The sequence below is a fragment of the Mya arenaria genome, chromosome 10, assembly GCF_026914265.1.
Source record: "Mya arenaria isolate MELC-2E11 chromosome 10, ASM2691426v1".
NCBI lineage: Eukaryota > Metazoa > Mollusca > Bivalvia > Myida > Myidae > Mya > Mya arenaria.
The window spans coordinates 59,979,194-59,999,521 of record NC_069131.1 but is presented as its reverse complement, the minus strand read 5'-3'; the positions used below and the strand labels follow the sequence as shown (position 1 = coordinate 59,999,521).

The 20,328-nt window shown below is 32.0% G+C and overlaps 1 protein-coding gene across 1 annotated transcript; it reads left to right on the top strand.

Annotated features, from left to right (window-relative positions):
- The first annotated feature begins 17,154 nt into the window (after window positions 1-17,154).
- On the top strand, window positions 17,155-19,906 carry LOC128204871 (thyrotropin-releasing hormone receptor-like). Its single transcript, XM_052906275.1, has 2 exons — window positions 17,155-17,229; window positions 18,686-19,906. The coding sequence occupies exons 1-2, from the start codon at window positions 17,155-17,157 to the stop codon at window positions 19,904-19,906; spliced, it is 1,296 nt and encodes a 431-aa protein (XP_052762235.1).
- Window positions 19,907-20,328: the final 422 nt, after the last annotated feature.

Sequence of the window (20,328 nt, the reverse complement as noted above, 5' to 3'; positions counted from 1 at the left end):
TAAGAATGTTGAAAAATGATTTTTTTTAAGTTATTCGCTTGAAACGTATTACGCAATATTGTTACAATACCTGGTCGCAAATCTAAGGATAGTTTCAGTTTAATAATTAATTAAGTAAACGATCATAGAGATGTATTGTCATTATATACTGTAAAATGTCTTTTGAAAGGTATCGCTTGAAACATTTTGGACACCAATCGGACATTAAACGTGGACTTTAAGTGTGCATATCGTCGAAAACAGAAAAAATGTTTTGATAGCTACTTAGACCGAAAACAATGTTTAAGGTATTAGCCGCGTAATACACACTTTTATAAAAGCTTTAACCGACAACATAGTTATAATCATGGTACACTATGGGACTTTTATCCAAAGTTTGAAGATTTTTACCGTGAATTAAAAAAGTTATTTATGTTTCATTACACCCACCCCCAAACTCCATGGGCTACAAAGAGCGACAAGTAAATATTTTGTCTATATTTGATTTTTTTTTGCATTATCAGAGATAATGAAATAAACACAACGGTTTCTGGTAAAATAATACTTCAGTTAACAGAAAACTTAAGTTCAAACGAACAAATTATTGATACACATGGAAAAAAATCATTTTGATTGATATTGTGAGTCTTCGGAACAGAGCAGTATTTCGATGTTTGAAAATATATAGCAGTTTTACAAAATTCATAAAAAAATAGTGAAATATAAGGCAAGTTGCTGAAATCATTTTAAATATTATCTATGATGTCTATTGAACAGTTTAGAAGACAATTTATGATAGTTTACCGTCCAGTTTTGAAGAAAATATACATAATGTCATGTAACCATACATTTTTATTGCTAATAAAATGCTTAAAAATCAATCTTTTTCTTGTAAAAAATTATAAAGCTTAAATGGACTTATTCATAAAATGTACTTTTTCAAATAAATGAATTTAATTATGATACTTACTCAGAAATAGAGTTTAAAACAATGAGTGTACTTTTAAACTAAAATATGTAAAGAAACAAGAACACTAAGTGGGCGGTAATGCCCCTCCAAAAATGTCAGAGTGAAAGTTCTCAACTGATGTCTTTTTAATATTTTAACATGTAAACAATCTCTGTGGGTAATTTGATGTCTATCTGTTTTATTTTGTCATTGGTATTCTAACATTAAGATTTTTACACAATAATTCTTCACTCTTCAACATTTGAAGTTTGGTCTGTTCCCATGCGTTTGTACTTGTAGTGTGAGCACAGATGATAACTACTCAAAGCTGAGTCAATGCTGATTTGGTTTTCATGCCCCTTCAGGTACTTTACCCATCCAGAATGTTTAGTGCTGTAAAGGAAAAAAGGTGTACTTTAAAGCCTTTCTAATTAATAAGTATAGATAACTATACTGCCATACATATACACAATAAAATATAAACAAGCTGATACATATATGTTAGAAATAGTTAACATACCAAAACACATCATTTTTAAACAAAATTTTAAGTCTAATATTTTTCTAAGATATAACAATCAAATTAAAGATTATATACTCATATCATATACATAAATAATGTACATAAGAACATATAAAAATATGTAACATATACATAAGTACATATAAAAATATGTAACATGTACATGAATACATGTACAAATATGAACACGCTGTCTAAACATTTAGCTAACAAAAATAGTTTAAGAATTCCAAAGATAAATTAAAAAACAAACATTTTTGAACACATCAATGTACAAAACTGCTCAAGGATACTTACATTCATAGCCCTTCGATACGAATATCTGAATATCCCAGTTCCATGCTGATTGTTGACAGTTCGTTTTTTCGACAGATAATCTTCTCTTACGCGTATAATTCACTTATAATCCATGTTTTACTGTAATGACTCAAGTTGTTAGATGTATCGTAATCAACTGTCAGCGTGCACTTTAAGTGTTTATTTATTTTAAACGTATATTCATGAGAAATACTTCACAGAGTTTTCAAATACTACAATGTAGAAATTCCATTATTGACCTATGAATAGCGGGGAAATACCTTCTGTTTCTAAAAATAGCAACATCCGGTACAGGCCGAATACGCCCGATGTTCGTCGCGATCTGTTACGGCGAGTGGCGATATATGTCGATGTTACCCGAATTTTATTACATGGCTAATACCTTAAGATGAATATAAAAGATGAACTAACAAAATATTAAAATGTAGCCAAATAACGGTGCCCATAAAAACACAATCATTTGACCACACTAATACCAGTAAGATATTTCACACTACGCCTGATGTGTTGAATTGCTTAGTTTAAAGCTGCACTCTCACAGATAAAAGGTTTTGACAACATTTTTATTTTAAGTCTTGAACGTGCCAAATCCATGGAAACCAGTGATAAATGATGACAAAAAGATAGATTTTTATATTTAGGTTCAAAAATGAAAGTTTGATACATTTTTCATAAACCGTTAGTCACGATTTAAGCCATAAAATATTGATTTTCAAACGGAAATATGCATATCTGCGATCTGATCTTTTGTCAGCAATCTTTTATCATTGGCAGATATTTACGGAACTTGCTTTTTCCAAGACAAAAAATAAATATCATTAAGTAAAATCTGTGAGAGTGCTGTTTTAAGTAAAAATAACATATGAACAATATTGTGCATATTGGATTCCTGTTGACTCCTTTTTATTTTAATTGTACAATTTAAAACAGATTCATTTGAAATAAAGAAAATTTTATACTCTAGACCTAAACCATAATGAAAACAAAATGTTTTATCCTTTAATGATTGCAAAATTTGCCGTTTACGTCCGATTGTATTTGCAACATACAGGTCAAACCGCAATAACTTAACTGATATTTGTTTACGTACATATGTTAAACATATAAAGATATGTAATCAGTAATACAATTGCAAGTTAAATTATGTAATTGGTAGTGTAAAGCCTTTCAAATGACAACAACACGGTATGATTACATCACGCATAAAATAACGCTGGTGGATAGCTCGGTGAAAGTGCAAAAATGTTAAGCAACTAAAATGATAATGAAATAAAGCATGATATGCTACTGCTGTTAACGTAGAGATACGTGTTCAAATAAGCTCAGTTTTGTTATTGTGTTCGTTTACTGCGAATCTTGCAATCTCGCGAGAGTGTTTATAGTTATGTTAACCCGTCGTATCCATTCTGTGTCTACACTTTGCAACATAATACACCGACGCTAACATCGAAGAACTCTATAAAAACAGTAACAATAAGGTCGTTTAAAACTCATGATCAAAACACAGCCAACGTGAGATACAACACCTCATAACTACAGACACAATTTACATTTATGTCTAGATATCGCCACAACTGAAATAGACGTAAGTGCCTTAGAACGTAAAATGTCCGTATCTCAAATATTTATTCTGTTATCCTTACTATATAAAGTGTTTTTGTTCCCAATTACTGAAAAAATAAACATCCGTTTCAAGTCTAGACAATCACTTGGGACACTAGGTATCCCCTGCATTTGAAGCGGTGTACATTTGTGGGCATGTTGGTTAATAATTTATAATTAAATATAAACAAAATTCAATAAGAACAATTTTTATGTGAACAGCTACAGAAACAAGCTCAGTAGCCAAACGTTTAAACATAAACCCTGTTTGTTAACGCCAAGGACATAGAACACAAAACAAAAAGTTCACAAACAAGAAACATGGAACATCAACACATATTTCCACAAACAGCACAGCGCATATATACTATTTAAAAAATCTAGGTATGTTTATCAAGGATCGTTTGGTACCGCCTTGAAAAGGTCAGTAAAATGTAAATTTACTGGGCATTTAAACCGGTTTAGTTGCATAAGTAGGCATCGCCTTAGAACGGTCAGTAAAATGTAAATTTACTGGGGGCTTAAAACAGTTTACGTGCACAAACCTCACTCTTAACCCAACAATCCTAAATAAAAAGACGTAAAATATAAAGCTTACCAAAGTAAGCAATAATTTGAGGAAACTTGATAATGAAAAAACTAATCATAAACTTATAGGTAAACCCCAAGTACTTCAACGATTAGAGACCCCGACTCTATCTGCAGACGGAAGATTACAATTCAGAGTTCTTAATGCAAAAACTTTTCAAAGATACGATGCAGTCATTGTTGAAACAATGAGCATCACACACTACAGTCTGCCTCGGAAATTGAAAGTTTTAAAACTGTGTGATCATAGAGTTTCATAATAAAAAGCATCATTGTACTAAAACTGGGAACAAAAAGTAAACATTAAAAATAAAAGCGACATATATTAGCTAATATTTTCTTCAAAATGATAACTTATGTAAAGTATTTGAAGAAAATGACATCACATGCCAAAACATTCCGAGCCAGCCAAAGACGGTTTTAAGACAACATGAATCTGCAAAATGTTCATAAAATTAAACGACCGAAAGCTTAGTAGAGTCAGCCAAAGACGGTTTTAAAGATATAATTAATTTGCAAAATTTTCATAAAATCTGGACTGAAAGCTTAGTTATGTAAGGATGCTATATTCAACCCTATATTTAGTTTTAGGAATTCATCTTCAAAAACTACAAGGCATGTCTTCTTCAAAGTATTGCCTTTGTAGCCACGGTTTAAATAAAATATAAAAAAAATAAAAATAAAAGTAATTCATTGAGTCAATCTGCCCTGCTGGAAACATGTTATTTTTACGAATTTTATTTAAAGTATCACCATACAAATCGGAATGAGCAATACTAATAGCAATCTGCAACTACTATTGTACTTTGATGTTACAATGACCATTAACACATTTTAAGAAAGTTTTACTTAAATTAATCACATCTGAAACCCTGTTTTAGAAGTTTTTCCGTCATAAGTTTACTGCGAGAGGTGCATTTTTTTGACATCTGTACCTATAACTTTTATATTAATATTCATACAAAAATTTGCTGAATTCATTGGTGATTGGTTTCGTCGAAATAAAAAAAGCTTAAAAGTTCAGGCAAATGAAATAATAATTGTCTATGTCAAACATGTAGTTGTTTGTTTATATCACTTTCCATCGTTGTTTACGCCTACTCAAAATTTAAGATTCCATAAAAAAATCCTTGGAATAGCATTTGCATATAATATTTTACATCCTTGTCCGCTGTTATACTACCAAATCGTGCCAAAAACCATGTCATAAACTGGACACAAATGGTCAGTCCATGTTCTGGGTTGTTTTTGTCCGTTGTTTTACACACTGACAACCTATAGTAATTAACGATATACCACTGCTGTTGATTAATACTTGACAACAATGGTCACTCCATGTTAGCTGTTCATTTACATGTTTAACATGCCCATAGCTCGTTTATAACCTTTGAACTGCGTCATGATGGTTGTTTATTTCAGCTGAAATGAAGCGAAACTGTTTTTATTTGTATCATTTAATACATATGCAATAAATTGAATATATATTAAGTTAAAGCAAGTGTTCAATTTTCATGAAGTAAATGAAACAGAAAAAAAACGTTCAAAAATAATTCCAGATACTTTCTGCATATTGAGTTAATACGATTAAGCCGGGAGATGTCACATGTAGTTGCTGTCATCATTCGCTGGGTTTAAGACGTCAGGTAAACGATTGGTTGTCTTGTACTGCTGCAATAAGCGCATGTTTTATTGGAGGGCTTTCCTAGTATCGGATATATTGCGTTCTTATAGATACCGGCACATCATTGTCCTCGTTACAACCTTCGTGAGTTTATCAAAGTGGAATTCTGAAGTGGATGTGACACAAGATTTACTAATTTCTGGAGCACACATATTGGAAGCATTTCCAGTTGGTGTTAGATCTTTGAAAGGTAAAACTTGTGTCAAAACTTTAAATAATCTTTATTTCTGTGTGATTTGTAAATGTATATGTTGTTTCCTTTAGACAGAAAGAATTATTCACTTTGTAATATATATATATATGAAGTAATTTAGCTGTTACTATGTACAAACAATGATACATATTTTATATTAAAAAAATATTAATGTTAAACAGCAAGTAAAAAATGGCTTCCCTTATTTTATTTTAGTTGTTCTGTTTACTTTGTATTTACTGCTAGTATGCGACTTATGATATATGTTGTAATTTATGCTAATGATAATAACACGCTTTACGCTTAGCATGGCTTATTCTGATTTGATTTCTCATTTATAAAATCTTAAGGTGATTTAAATTGAATGATTTTGTCATTTCCAATATCAAATTCTTGCCATTTCAATGGACAATGCGGTGTCTTTAAAATGAAAAGGAGAAGTTTTTGATGTGTTTTATAAATTAACTTGATGAAATCATTCTGCAGAAGTTGCCAACACATATTTATAGACTGAGAGCAAATAATTTTAGTTCTTACATTATGTTTCAAACAAAATCCGTAATAAAACAACATTTTATGCTTTATATAATCAATATCTGAAATAAGGTTTATCCTCAAATCGGATATCTCTAACCAAAAAATATATGGGTGTATACTTTCTGAGCGGATTCACTAATTCTAATTCTGTATCTGATATGTAGTGATCTCCCTTGAAGTGCAAATATTATATCTGCCAACTTGTACAATGCTGGATTATAACTATGGAGGCTTATTCGATGAATATGTTTTACCAATTTGATATGTAATTAATTTGGCATTCAATGATATTGACTGTACAATTAAAAGAAATAATAAACATTTGTTTTAAATTTTAAAATCGTCGTGTGATTTTGATCATTTTCACGTTTTTTTGCATGTAAAAAGTGATTTCTGTTAGGTAATTTGCGGTAATCTCTGTGTGGAGAATAATGAATTAAGTCTATTCCAATAGATATTCTGAAGAATCAAAGATATGGTTTGTTGTTTATGAGCCATGATCTTATTTCGTTAGTCTAGGAATATCCTCGTCTTCATTCGGATTCTATGCCATCATTATATGTTTTGCGTGAACATTAAACGTATGTCTTATATATGGCTATCCAAGAATTATATTACAATGATACTGGTAATATATTGGAAGTTTTCTAACTGTCGGTATAACATATTATTCAATCTTAAATGTAATAATCTTTCAAAGAAATGACGCACAAAAACAGGACGTCGAGAACCAAGACGGCGTATTGAACAGAAACCATCGGTATCTAAAGGCGCACAATATGGGTTGTTGCAAAAGTTTATCTTTTTAACTGTTTACGTATGGTCATGTTTAACTCAATTTTAATGATGAAAACAAAAAGCTTATGATTTAGGTATAGATAAGAAAATACTAGTTTTATACAAAATAAATATTTACTGGCTACGTGGCCACAAAATCCAAAGTTTAAAAGCGTCAAATATCGCTATTATCTTTATCCGTACCCAAACCATACGCAATTTGTTTAAGTTTCGATCAGAAAAAAATATATGACAGGGGGGTACACGTATTGCGAATCTGCAACGGTTTAAGTGAGGTTTTGGAGTCTGATATGCAAGATGGCTGAGAAACAATGACAAAATAGGATTTCAGGAACCTGTTTTCGCCTGATAAGTAGTATAAAGTATATATTTCCAAAATATCATGACGCGTATTCGGCTCTACAAAAATCATAAATATGATTCCGAAAATCCAATTGTTCATTGTTTCTCAGCCATCTTGCATATCAGACTCCAAAACCTCACTTAAATCGTTGCAGATTCGGAATACGTGTACTCCCTCTGTATGAGCTAATTAAAAAATGCATACAAATTAAAGATAATAGTTTTTGCATCAAACTATATTGTGCGACTTAAATATATCTAACAATAAGCTGCGAAATCATACGCTATATGCATGTATATTTTATTTTTGTTATCGTACTAGATAAATGAAGACTTTCCGTTATTTAAGAGGGATTCACTGGCTCACTTATTAATATAAGTGATAACAAATCATATTTATGATTCTTCGGAATATCTGTTGGAAGAGACTTCATTCATAATTCTCCACACAGAGAATACCTTATATTACCTAACAAAAATCACTTTTGACACGCAAAAAAACATGAAAATAATAACAATCACATGACGTTTTTGAAAGTAAATGAAGGTATTTTATTTCTTCTTGTTTTAATTTTGAAATAATTTTTCTTGAAATTTATAATAATAACATATAAATTGCATATATAATTTCATAAAACAACCTACAACGTTATAATCAAGTTATTGTCTTACAAGATGGCTGATATATTACATGTACTTCAAGGCAGATCACTGCATATTAGATGTATCTTCCATGGCCGAGAGTGTAAGATAAGTTCATCCCGACCCGAGCGTATGGTTTGTTTTGGAAACCATGTTTTCCGAGTTTCTACAAAACACCCAGCGCGAGGTTGGGGATGAACCTGTCTTACACGAGCGGCTATGGCAAAATTATTTTATGGTGAGATTTGAAGCGAGAAATAATTAATTAGCATACTTAATATTGCCACAAGACTTGGTTTTTATGATGCTACAGGTGACAGTCTTCAACAAGGGAGGTGTTTACATTGTGATGACCATTAAAAATGAGTTCTGTACGGGTTCTTGTTTCATCTCGATCGTTGGCACGCTTAGAATTTCTAGCATCTAGTTAGATCTTTGTATCTACTTATCTGAGGTAGGAGAAAAATAATTGATAGTGAATCCGCAAAGAAAGTGTACACCCATATCTTTCTGTTTAGAGCCCCAGATAACAGTATCATTCAGAGGTGTTGACTGGAACAGCCAAAACAATGACTTAGATCGAAGAACGTTAATCAATATTTCTGAAAATTTGCGCAAGACTTTAAAAGTTGAACATAGAAATCACTTCATTAGTATATAATATTGTATTTATAACAATAGTTTCGCATTCGTGGAAATAGAAAAAATGACATCAATACCGCAATTAATTACTGATATGTACACCATTATTGCATTGGTTCATTCAAGAATTGTTCAAAATGCTTCTTTTCATTTATGAAAACCTTTCAGTATTCCTTTCTTACCCAATTTGAAAATATAACAACCCGACTGTAATAGAAAACATTTTCTCAACTGACGTCACAATAACGCGGGAAAAGATCTACCACTTGAAACCACCTTTAAAAGTAAAATTGAAAAACTCATGGGATCAATGAATTTAACATATCATAAATTTACACTTTCTACAAGGTTTATTAATGTTTTAAGGGACCTGCTGACACAAAACAAACACTTTAAGATTAACAATTTTCATGGACATTGTTATGCGATTAATTGCCATACGAGCATATCCAAAAATATAACCGAAGTTCATCGGATGATAACTGCAATTTTTGAAAGCAGTTTATTTAAGGATTAAGGAAATGAGGTTGAAGTGTGAATATTGTTAGATGAATAAGTTCCATGATCATAATTGCTGCACTCTTAGTGAGACCCTGCTATAAGTTTAATAGGTCACCTTGTTGAATTAGCCTATGACAAATAGCATTGATTTTTAATAAGTGATTTCTTTATGTAATTATCATCAATGAGTGTATCAGAGATGAGTCAATTTTCAGATATTCTATGCTATGTTGCTTGAGGAGTTTGGTGTTGTTGTTCCTAGTTTCTCGTTTGAAATTGTTTTTATTGTGTCTATGTCAATGGCGTTGACCCTGTGCCATTGAACGGGTTTTATGTTTACACTTTACTGGACTTGTTTCTGTAGTTTTTCATATAACTATTGGTAAAATACAGCTTATCCATTAAACTGCATTTGTTTAGTAATGACTCTTTGATTTATTACAACGGTTTTAACGTGATATAAAATTTGTGTTTTAATATAAGACAACATTCTAGTGATATATCATCGTGGTAAAATAGGCGCTTCGTTTCAAAATAGTCAGTCGGAATAAATTTAATGTTGCAAGTCCATTTCATTACAATTTACCCGCTAACAACATTGCAAAGACGATAAGCTGATACATTGTGTATTTAATGTTAACATCCGTAAAATAAGCCATTTAACACAGTCGTGTTTTCAACGACACCCATTTGGATTGAACTTAACCGACCGTAAAACTGTCAGTGTTACTTAACTTATTCGTAGTAATTTAATGCTGAAAACATCATTAGTATTATTCCTTAAGTTCTCGCATGTTCGCTGGTTTTTCTAGTTCAAAGACATTCCAGAGGCAGAGGCAATCGGACATTTCATTTTTCCTGATCCTTTTAATTAACGTTTAAGTAACTTGTAAATATTACAGTTTTTACGGCGAATCAAACGATTCATAGCCCAGTTGTCATAGTATGGCACAAAGAGAATTTAGTCCGTTTTATTTAGGTTTATATTGACTGATGTTCAATGAACGATATCTGAATAGCAGGATTATGAATTCCTTGAACTATATATTTACAGTTTTATTAAATTGATGTGTTTGTTTGACCTCTGCCGTAAACAAATGCGCTACGACTAAAAATGTGGAACCTAAATTTTATTAAAATAAGAAAGAAACGCAATTAACTTCGATATTAGTGTCGTTCAGTCATTAAATGCGTCAGTTTTGATATTAATAAATGATAAATGACGCCGCTTTTAACTATCAATTCAATGAGTTTAACAGATCATCAAATATAAGAACTATTTCAAATCTATTTTCGTGTTAACATCTCAAAATTAATATGAAAAACTACAAAAACAAGCTCATAAGTCGACCTTTTAAACAAAAACTAAGGCGTCCATCAAAGTGGTTCGAACACGGTATTATTTTCTCCGTCTTATCTTTTTTATGGTTATTCTTATGATATAATGGACACAGCCCTTCTTTATTATGTTAATAGTATACCATGGACAATCGCAATTATACTGGCATTGCCATATTTATTTTGTCGATAGCGTTTGTTCTTTGGAATCGTTTGATGTTAACATGAATGTGTTTTGTTATCATAATCAAATTATGCACTGCTAATTGGTTTATCTATGCAAATACTGATTAATAAACTAGATGTGTTCCGAACGAAAGCAAGATTAAAAGGATAAGAAACCTATTAGCCAATGCGACAGGAAAGTTCCTCAATTCATTTTGATTCGTATATTTATGATAACAAGCACTAGTTTTAAAATAATGATCTTTTAATTACATACTCAATGGTTTTCTATGGAATATTCTCGAACAAAACATGTACTTTACAAAAAACAAGTGTTATTAGGGACTTAACATATTTAAAATATTAGCTTCTAATCCTCATAATTAAATAAATGATATTAAAACTAAGATAACTGTGATCCCACTTTAACAATGATAAATACACTAAAATTAAGGGTTCAGCAGGGACAAGCACATCAAAGCATTAACAAATACCCAGTTTAAGACGAAGGCCAAAGGTACACTTAAAGTGATACTCGTATTTAAAATCAAAATATCAATAACTAATGACAAGAGTGTAACAGTGTATTTAAAAGCTGAAAACGCACATATGATAAATGACTGATGGGTCCATATAAATACGGAGATCAATTATCGTCTCATAAGGTAGAAATACATAAATTTAAACAAGGTATCTTTCATATGAACCATTGTTTTCGATGTATATGCATCCTTTTTGTAAATTAAACCCCTTGTATTAATTGTGGTATTGCTTAATTGGAAGTAAGAGTGCATCCTAAACTAGACACTTACTACAAACATCAACAAACCACACATGCATTACACATGGTTTTATAAAAAAATATGTTGAGGTGACCCTTAGTCAAGTTTTCAGTGAAAGAGAAGTTTTCTGTTCATTTGCGACTTTTACGTTTGGCTAAATATTTATCAATAGTCAAGTCAATGAAAGACTTTTGAACTAATCCACTCCCTTTCACATCGTGCTTCTTAGTTTCATGAATCATGTCTTTTCGGTCGTGCTGTGCTCTACATATTCTATACAACATTACAAATGCACTTCATTACTTAACCGTATCAAGTTGAAGAAGGCATCAACTAGCTTGTTCAATTTCTTATCAAATAGTGTGCAACCTAATTTTGTGAGTCAAATTTTGATCCGTTGTGTGCTTCTTTGGTTTTTAAATATTGGAAGACGTAGAATAATTCCATAGAGACTACAGGCCTAGCGGGCACAATGGTATGTAGACTGGTTCGAAAACCGAATGCTATTTTAAAATGAAATTTATATATAATGTTCAATCAAATGAGGTTTCTGTATTGTTTTAAAGCTCATTAGTACCGTCTTTGAAGTAATTAATTGCAATGGGGTTATTATAACTAGAACGCCTTAATATGGAAGGTAGTATTCGACTCGACTGGATTTTGGAGGTTAGGATTTCACGCGGCATTTCTCCTGTGATTTATGTTTGTCTTTAATGGGTTAGCAAAAGACCATACAATGAATATCAAATCACTCTGTATTGCGTAAAAGAGATTCTTTTTTAGAATGCTCATCGTGGTTCCCGATACATAACTTAGGAAACGTTAGGTAAATTATAACTTTCCGATCGCCGCCGATCATCAAGTTAGCCTTAATCTTGGAAATTGACCGTAATATACGAGTTTAATACAATTTTTAACAAAATAAACGACGTTAAAATACGACTTCGATGTAACTTTCCAGGTTGGTATAATCTACCGGAAGAAAATATATATATATCTTTTTTAAGTCAAATAGTTCTGATATTGATTAGCCCGGAGGAGCGAAACATACGATTATCCTTAACTTCGCGGATATCGCCGATGCATTGGATATGACAGTTACGCTGTCCTAAAAGAAACTGATCTCTGTTAGTACCGATCTACATCCTATCAGGTCCATAGTTTTATATTTTGTTTGTATATTGGCATGTGCAGTCTGTTCCTATGAGTCGTTATTGCGGACAAACCATATATATTTATTGCAACATCATTATGCTTTTTTAGATACAACACTCAGAGATCTTTATTTCTAGTATTAATTTAAGGAGTCGTTAAATGAAAAGGAAAAAGCCTTTCAATTTTGGTTTTCTATTTAATCAATAGAAAAACGAAAAAGGATTTGTATGTTCCTTTATCGTTTTTTACTTTCAATTGTAAAAACCGAAAAACAAAAAGATGGTATATACACGGACCATGCAACCCTGCTTATCATATAAACGATTGGAACAGCCATTAAACGTCCTTGCACGAAACAAATGATATCAGATGATCATATCATTGAAAGAGTCAAACTATTTTCTATTCGAACAAGCAACTCAATATTTTAATACATTGAAAAAGGGACACAGAAAATATATGTTCTCTATTTTTCATTATTCACCGTCCTGCGAATGATTTCCGATACAAAACAAATATTAATAGTTAATAATGTATGAACATTCGAGTATATTTTTATATACTTAAACTAATATGTTGTTTGTTTAAAACAGGTCGACACAAATGGAGCAAAATATATCAGCAATATATGTATAATAATAAAATTATGCATGTATAGGACTTGTCACGAGTCGTCATATAATACACGATTTTATTCAACGATTTTAGGAATATATAAGTAAGCGAGCCTTTGGTGAGCTTTCATACACTTTCCCTGGACGATTCAATACATTTGTCTATATTTCGTTTTCTTACATACATTTTTCCATTAAGAAAAAAGCAAAAACAAACGACCTGCTCTTTATGATGAGCAGAATACTACAAAGTAATTGTAACATGCATTGCAGTCATTGTGTTAGCTGAATTATTGAAGGTCATATAGACATCGGATCGTTTTAAATATGCGTCTTAGTAGGATGTAAATTAAGACGAAAAACCACGATTTCCTCTTAAAGCTGTACTCTTACAAATTGATCGATTTAACAATTTCTTATGTTTGTCTTGGAATAACCCAATTTTTCATATCTACGAAAGAGATTTAATTGTTAATGGCTAACAGCGTTTCTAACGCTTTACGAAAAATAGTTGTTTGGTTCAGACGTTAATATGGAAACCTGCGTTATGATATTTTGTCAGTAGTGTTATATGACTGGTCCCCATACATTTAGGCGTAAATTGACTGATTCCTAGCCATAAAATAAATAAAAAAATGACAAAACGGTGTGAGTGCAGCTTTAAGATGTCGATGTAGCATGTATTTTTGTATTTAAATAAATCTTCACTTTAGATACAAAACGTTATGGAAAGTAATCTGAAATATCAACCTGGGGTAATATCAAATGAAAAAAGATACGACTTTATGAGATTTAATATAAAATCAAAAGTAAAACCTTTGTTATTTGAAAGCTCTTGTAGAATAATTGTTTCTTATTTCATTTTCATTTTTATTTTTTATTATATTCATTATGAATTCTTAAGCCTGATCATTTACATTTCATAAACAATAAAAATACCAACAGTTCTTAATAACGCCGAAAGAGCCAGTATTTATTTTAGTTATATATCTAATGCAAACCAAAAATACTTGCAATATTTTTAGATTCATAATGAATCTACAAATTACGAACATCTGATCGAACGGAAATGAGATTTGCAGTCATTATTCCGATAGTTAGTCGAGATTCTACGATTGTACGAGATCTCCAACTCGTCATGGAATAAGAGTTGTAACAGAATAAAACATCGTATAGAATAAGGTTAGTTTAAGTCTCCGCCATCTTTCCATTAGAGATTCAAGTGTATAAGTTTGATATGGAGACAAGTGGTGTTGCACCGGAGATAATTCGTGCCACCTCGTTTTTGTACTTTCTCTCGACAGTTTCAGTAATATGAGTATTGTCTAATAGTGATACCAGTTACCATCAGCACTCAGTGTTACACCTAAATGTCGGCGATAGGTGCACAGTACTAGAGGAGTAGTGGAGTAGTATCCGACAAAAAATGGTTGTTGCTGGTTTTTAAATGAGCAAAAAATAGCCTCTTTTTTGAAGGGTTGAATTGTTCCAGCCATTGCTTAGACCATTCCGAGGTTTTCTTTAAATCTGATTTAAGGACCTAAAACGGAACCTTGTGGGACTCCAGCCGTGATTTGCTTACAATTATAGAAAGAAGTACCAACATAATTACTCTGAGACCTAATTAGAACATAATTAATTAACCATCTTAGAACGTTTCCAGAAATTCCGTATTCTTTAAGTTGGTCTAATGAATGGTTTGTAAAGCACCATACATTGGCAACCATAAAGCCCATTTAGAGCCAAATAAAAACATATGCAACTCTTATTACGACTACTTAGTGCATAATAGAGCACATGTTGGCAGCAATAAAGCCCATTTGGAGCCAAATAAACCTATTTGCATATATAATGCCTACGCAGTGCCATAACAATCACATTCTGGCATATAGGTTATGTGTTATCAAATTGTCGGCCTAATTTTTCGAGTCGTGATCGCACATTGTGGCACCAACATGAAGTGGTATGGCACCAGTTGTTTAAATTAAATCTGGCACTTTTCTCTGACTGCTGAAATAATATAATGCACGTATATGACTATAATAGTTTTATTTACTTTTTTTAACAACAGAAAATAAACAAAACATTATTTTTGCTCTTTTCTCGAAAAATACCGTTTTAAAACCACGACATATGCTTGTTATAATGGATAAACCCTTATACATCTGAGACTATAATGCGAATAGAAATACCAGAATAACAAATAGGGATACACATTACTTTTTTGTGATCTGTTTTCCTGCGTGGGATTAAGAGATGGTTTCTCGTTTTTTTCTTGCAATAAATAACCTTGTTTAATATAGTAAATTTCAATTACACGTCTAATGAACTAATGTACAGCACTTACTCCCCACTGGCATTTAAGATTCGGATATCATTAAATACTGTTAAATAGCTTAATTATAACGCAATTCTTTGTTTATAATTACAAAAAAAAACACATAAACATTTTTTATGATGTGAAATTGAAGAAGCTTATCGTTAAATTATTCAGAAGGCATTCGCTTCACATAAAAAGTGTTATTTTAGGCGATAGTGTGATATGTACTGTTAGATTCATATTCTTGAACTATAAGAAAATACCTCACGGATTTTAATTGGGCGTCAGTTTGTCTCATTATTTGTTCAATCGGTTTAAATAATTATGTGAATTAATGTCACACTGTTACATACAAAAACTCATTGAATCAGCTTTTGAAATGCTAAGTTTGAAACCATTACGTCTTGTATAACGTTAGTAACGCCTTTAAACATACATTTTACAAGGACATATTTTTTCCTCCCTGTTTCCTGCGTATTATTTTGAACGCGGTTTTGTTTCGCTTATATTGTAAATTAAAATATGTTTGTAATCCACAGTTCGGGTATCTGGTTTTCTTTCTAAATAATCTATATTGTTTTAGGTTTCATCACTGAATGCGCTATGATAATGAGAATTAAAACAATTAAATTAATTACGATTTAATAAAAAAAAAAAATTTTTTTCTAACTTTCACATTAAATACATGTTCATTAAACACATGTAAATTTTATTTTATAGTCAACGTGATTTTACTATTTTTAGTTATAAAGTTTGATTCAAAATCACCTCTGCTTGCCTGTATTAGGTCCAATGTTCATTCCCGGTATTCAGGGGCATCTTCTAAGGTATTTTTTCTGAAGTGAGTGGTATGCAGAAACTCCACTTTCTGGCATTATTCGGTACGCAGTCAAGTCAAATAGTTTAAACGTATTCGTTACAGGGTAAAATGGAGGTGTATTCGGTACACAAGAGTTACAAAGGCTACAGTTATGATAGTGTAGCAATTATCATCTTCTGACTAAGAGGCATTCCCTTCTTTTTATAAAGTCTTTTTGAAACTTTCTTCTAAGTTTTGCTGCTGCATAAGTAAATGTGTATTATTGTACATGCGCAATATTCATATGCTTCCCCCCAAAAATACAGAATTCAATTCACATTAAAGCATTTACCTCAAATACACCTCATAATAGGTAGCTTAATCAACATTTAGAAAAAGATCATCGTTAACAATAGTTTTATATGTTGACTTATAAGGTCATAAACAATAATAATTTTGCCTTAATTTACTTGCATTTCACAGACGTTATTTTTCTAGATGGAAAATGAAATTGAAACAAGCGAATTCCAATCTGACAGCGTTTACCACGTTAACTTCCAGCATGATATTTATAAGACGAGTCAATTCTTACATTTTTATTATATGCATGTTGTTTTTGTTTTGTTTTTTTTTTACAGGTAGACGTTTTCTATCGGATGTTTACCGACTAGTCATCAAGTTGAGCAATGTCAATGTTGGAGCACGCAACCGACTTCCGGAAACAGTTCGGAGAGCTCTTTGGTGATGATGTGCGTGAAAAGGTAGATATTTCCATACATTATTTGTACATGTTTAAATAGAAAGGTTGTTAATTACAACTTGTGTGGATACTGTACATGTACCTAATAACGTTTTTGTGTGTACAACGTTAACCTTGTATGAGAATATTTTACACAGGAGGAATATGATATACTCGATTTTCAATGAGCCTACAGGTACACCATTATAGGACATGTTTACTGAAACCTGTATATGAACGTATAGCTACCGGTATACTTATAAAAACAATTAAAGCTTTAAAACATTTGTACTATCTCAGATTTGTACATGATTATATGCGTGGATGTATAAATCTGCCAAAAAATAGTTTCGCATAATATCCTGTTTTCCATGTTGGGTAACAGTTTGAGGATTACTATTTGAAGAGCGTTTAAATCACACAACAGTGAACAACCGTGTACTTTCATTGACCATTGACACTATTGTTTTTGTTGATGATAATCATTATTATGTGAGTGTGAAATTATTTTCGTTTAACCTTATTATGCCACCGAATTAATCCATGTACCTGATGACTTCCATCTCCTCTGTGAAGTTTATGTGCGATTCTAACCTTAAAAGCATTGCCTCGTTTATGTTGTATAGCAATTATAAAGAACGGTCTGCAGTTGTTGGATTAAGTAGTGTAGTTTTCAGTACCTTTCTGTTTGAATAACCAATTAAGGCTGTATAAGATATTTAAAAGGTGAGTTCGGAATTAAGGTTCTGGTCGGTTTGAGAAACACTACAAATATGCGTTGAATTGTGAATTGTCTTTATCATTATATGTTAAGCCATATTCAACTAGATAGCATTATACATATGCAAGCGATACTTATAATGAAATACGTTTGTCCGTAATTCACCTAATGTAAAACAGTCGTTTTCTGCTCTGTTAATGTCATGTCATAGCATTATAGGTAATATTACTACATATTAAAGTGATGTCAGAAAAACAAACCATGCGCTAATTAAATGTACTTTATTGTGTCATAACGTGTTAATACGATTTGATCCAGTATTCTATGTTATAATAAAGTTATTAGTACCTCTGTCTGATCCTGGAAGGAGGTAATTAACTCTCTTGGTTTCTAGAAGACTTTGAGTTCAGATAATCAGAATCTGCAAAAAATCACATGTGTCTAATGGAACGCAGTAATAATAAGCCTTTTTTACTGAAGTTTTATCCCATTTCTCCTGTTTTATATCTTGATAAAAACACAATGCTAAAAACACGTACACGTTGGAAGTCGGATCAAGATAATATCAAATGCGTTAAAGTACAAATCCACAAGTAGTCGGCAACTGTACAAAACATATCCTTTTTTAATTGACCAGAACAAAAACAATGTCACAATCTTTTGCATATGTGTTTAATTTAAATTGAGATAAAGTAGAAGAGGCTCATGATAAATCAGTTGTTGCGAAATATATTTTCATGATATTCATACTCTTCAGGCCGGAAATGACACAGCGATGCCTTACATTACTCGGATTTGTGGCGGTCAAAACTCCAGCGAATCATCGAATGATACATCAAATTCATCAGGCATAGACACGAACTGTACAGTGTATTCATCTGATATTCTGGAAACATTGCTGAACGAATCGCCCCCATACATGCCAACAACAGCGTTTTACTTCTTCACATACTTCACTCCGATTATTTTTGCGATTGGAGTGGTGGGAAATATTATTTCTTTGATAGTGTTCCTTTCCAAAAACATGCGTAAGCTATCAGCGAGCATGTACCTTGCTGCGTTGTCAACATCAGATCTGCTGGCGTTGGTATTTTACGTACTACCGGAGTGGTTAAAACATGGCTTTAGCTTAGTCCCCGGACATCAACAAGCTTTATTTCTACAGCAGAATGGAACCTGTCAAGGCTTGCTCTACTTGCAATACATTGCGCGGTTTCTGTGCTCGTGGTTTGTGGTGTTCTTTACAATTGAACGTTTTATCGGCGTGTGTTTTCCCCTACGCCGAAAAGACATTTGCGACCCTAAATCAGCATCACGTGTTATCCTTGGGGCAATAGTAGTTGCTTCTTCTGGGTGTGTTTTTAAACCCATACTCAGTGGAACATTCATTGCCAAAAATGGAGAACCAGTGTGTACCAGTAATCGGGACCATCAATACCTTTCATTCATACTTGACAGCATATTTGGGGTTACCATAACTTTCATTCCGTTTGTACTAATAACCATTCTGAATTTACTGATCATACGTAAACTAGTGCTAAGAAATAAGCGTCATCGAAAAATACGTATCGTAACGGAGGAATCAATCATCCGATTGGAGTTTACATTTATCTTACTCGCCATTTCCATTTGCTTCGTTTCCTTGAATTTGCCATATTTCGCGGTATGGTGCAAGCGTTATTGGAAAATAAAACAAATGTTAAATGTTCATGAATATTCACTAGATAAATTAATTCACCATAACAATCATATTGGATCTCTTGATGAAAGTCTTTATATCACCAGGACTATTTTCTACATTAACTACTGTATTAACTTCTTTTTATACTCAGTCACAGGAGCATATTTCCGTAAAGAACTTAGACACCTGTTTTTGAATCGGGGAAGAAATTCATATTCATATAGATACCCACGTCACTACTCTGCATATCTGACAAGAAGTTCTTCACAAAATACATCCAAGTCGAGTACTCTATGACTAGGGAAGTCCTTAGGAAAGAAATCACAGGGAGAATCGTCATTCTGTGAAAATGTTCCGAAGGACTCAAAGTTGGAAAATTCCGCTTGGATATCGCACCCTACATCTATAATCAGTTCACCATGGTCACAGAGAAAAGTTTGCCATAAACCGCATTCCAGTTATTAGCGGAGGGCAAGATCATATTCCCTTTAAATCTTAATCTCAGTAATACATTTGTATACATTTTATGTTTTATAATTGTTAGTGGTTTATTAGTTATTTTTTAATTGTCATATCATTACTTAAGACAAATTGATAGTGGGATAAAATAAAATGAGAGGTCATACTATTCCAAATAACAAAAATGAATTAAAATTGTCACGTTGCTGACCACATATTAAATACATTAAGTCACCTATATTATTAATGAAAGGACGTAC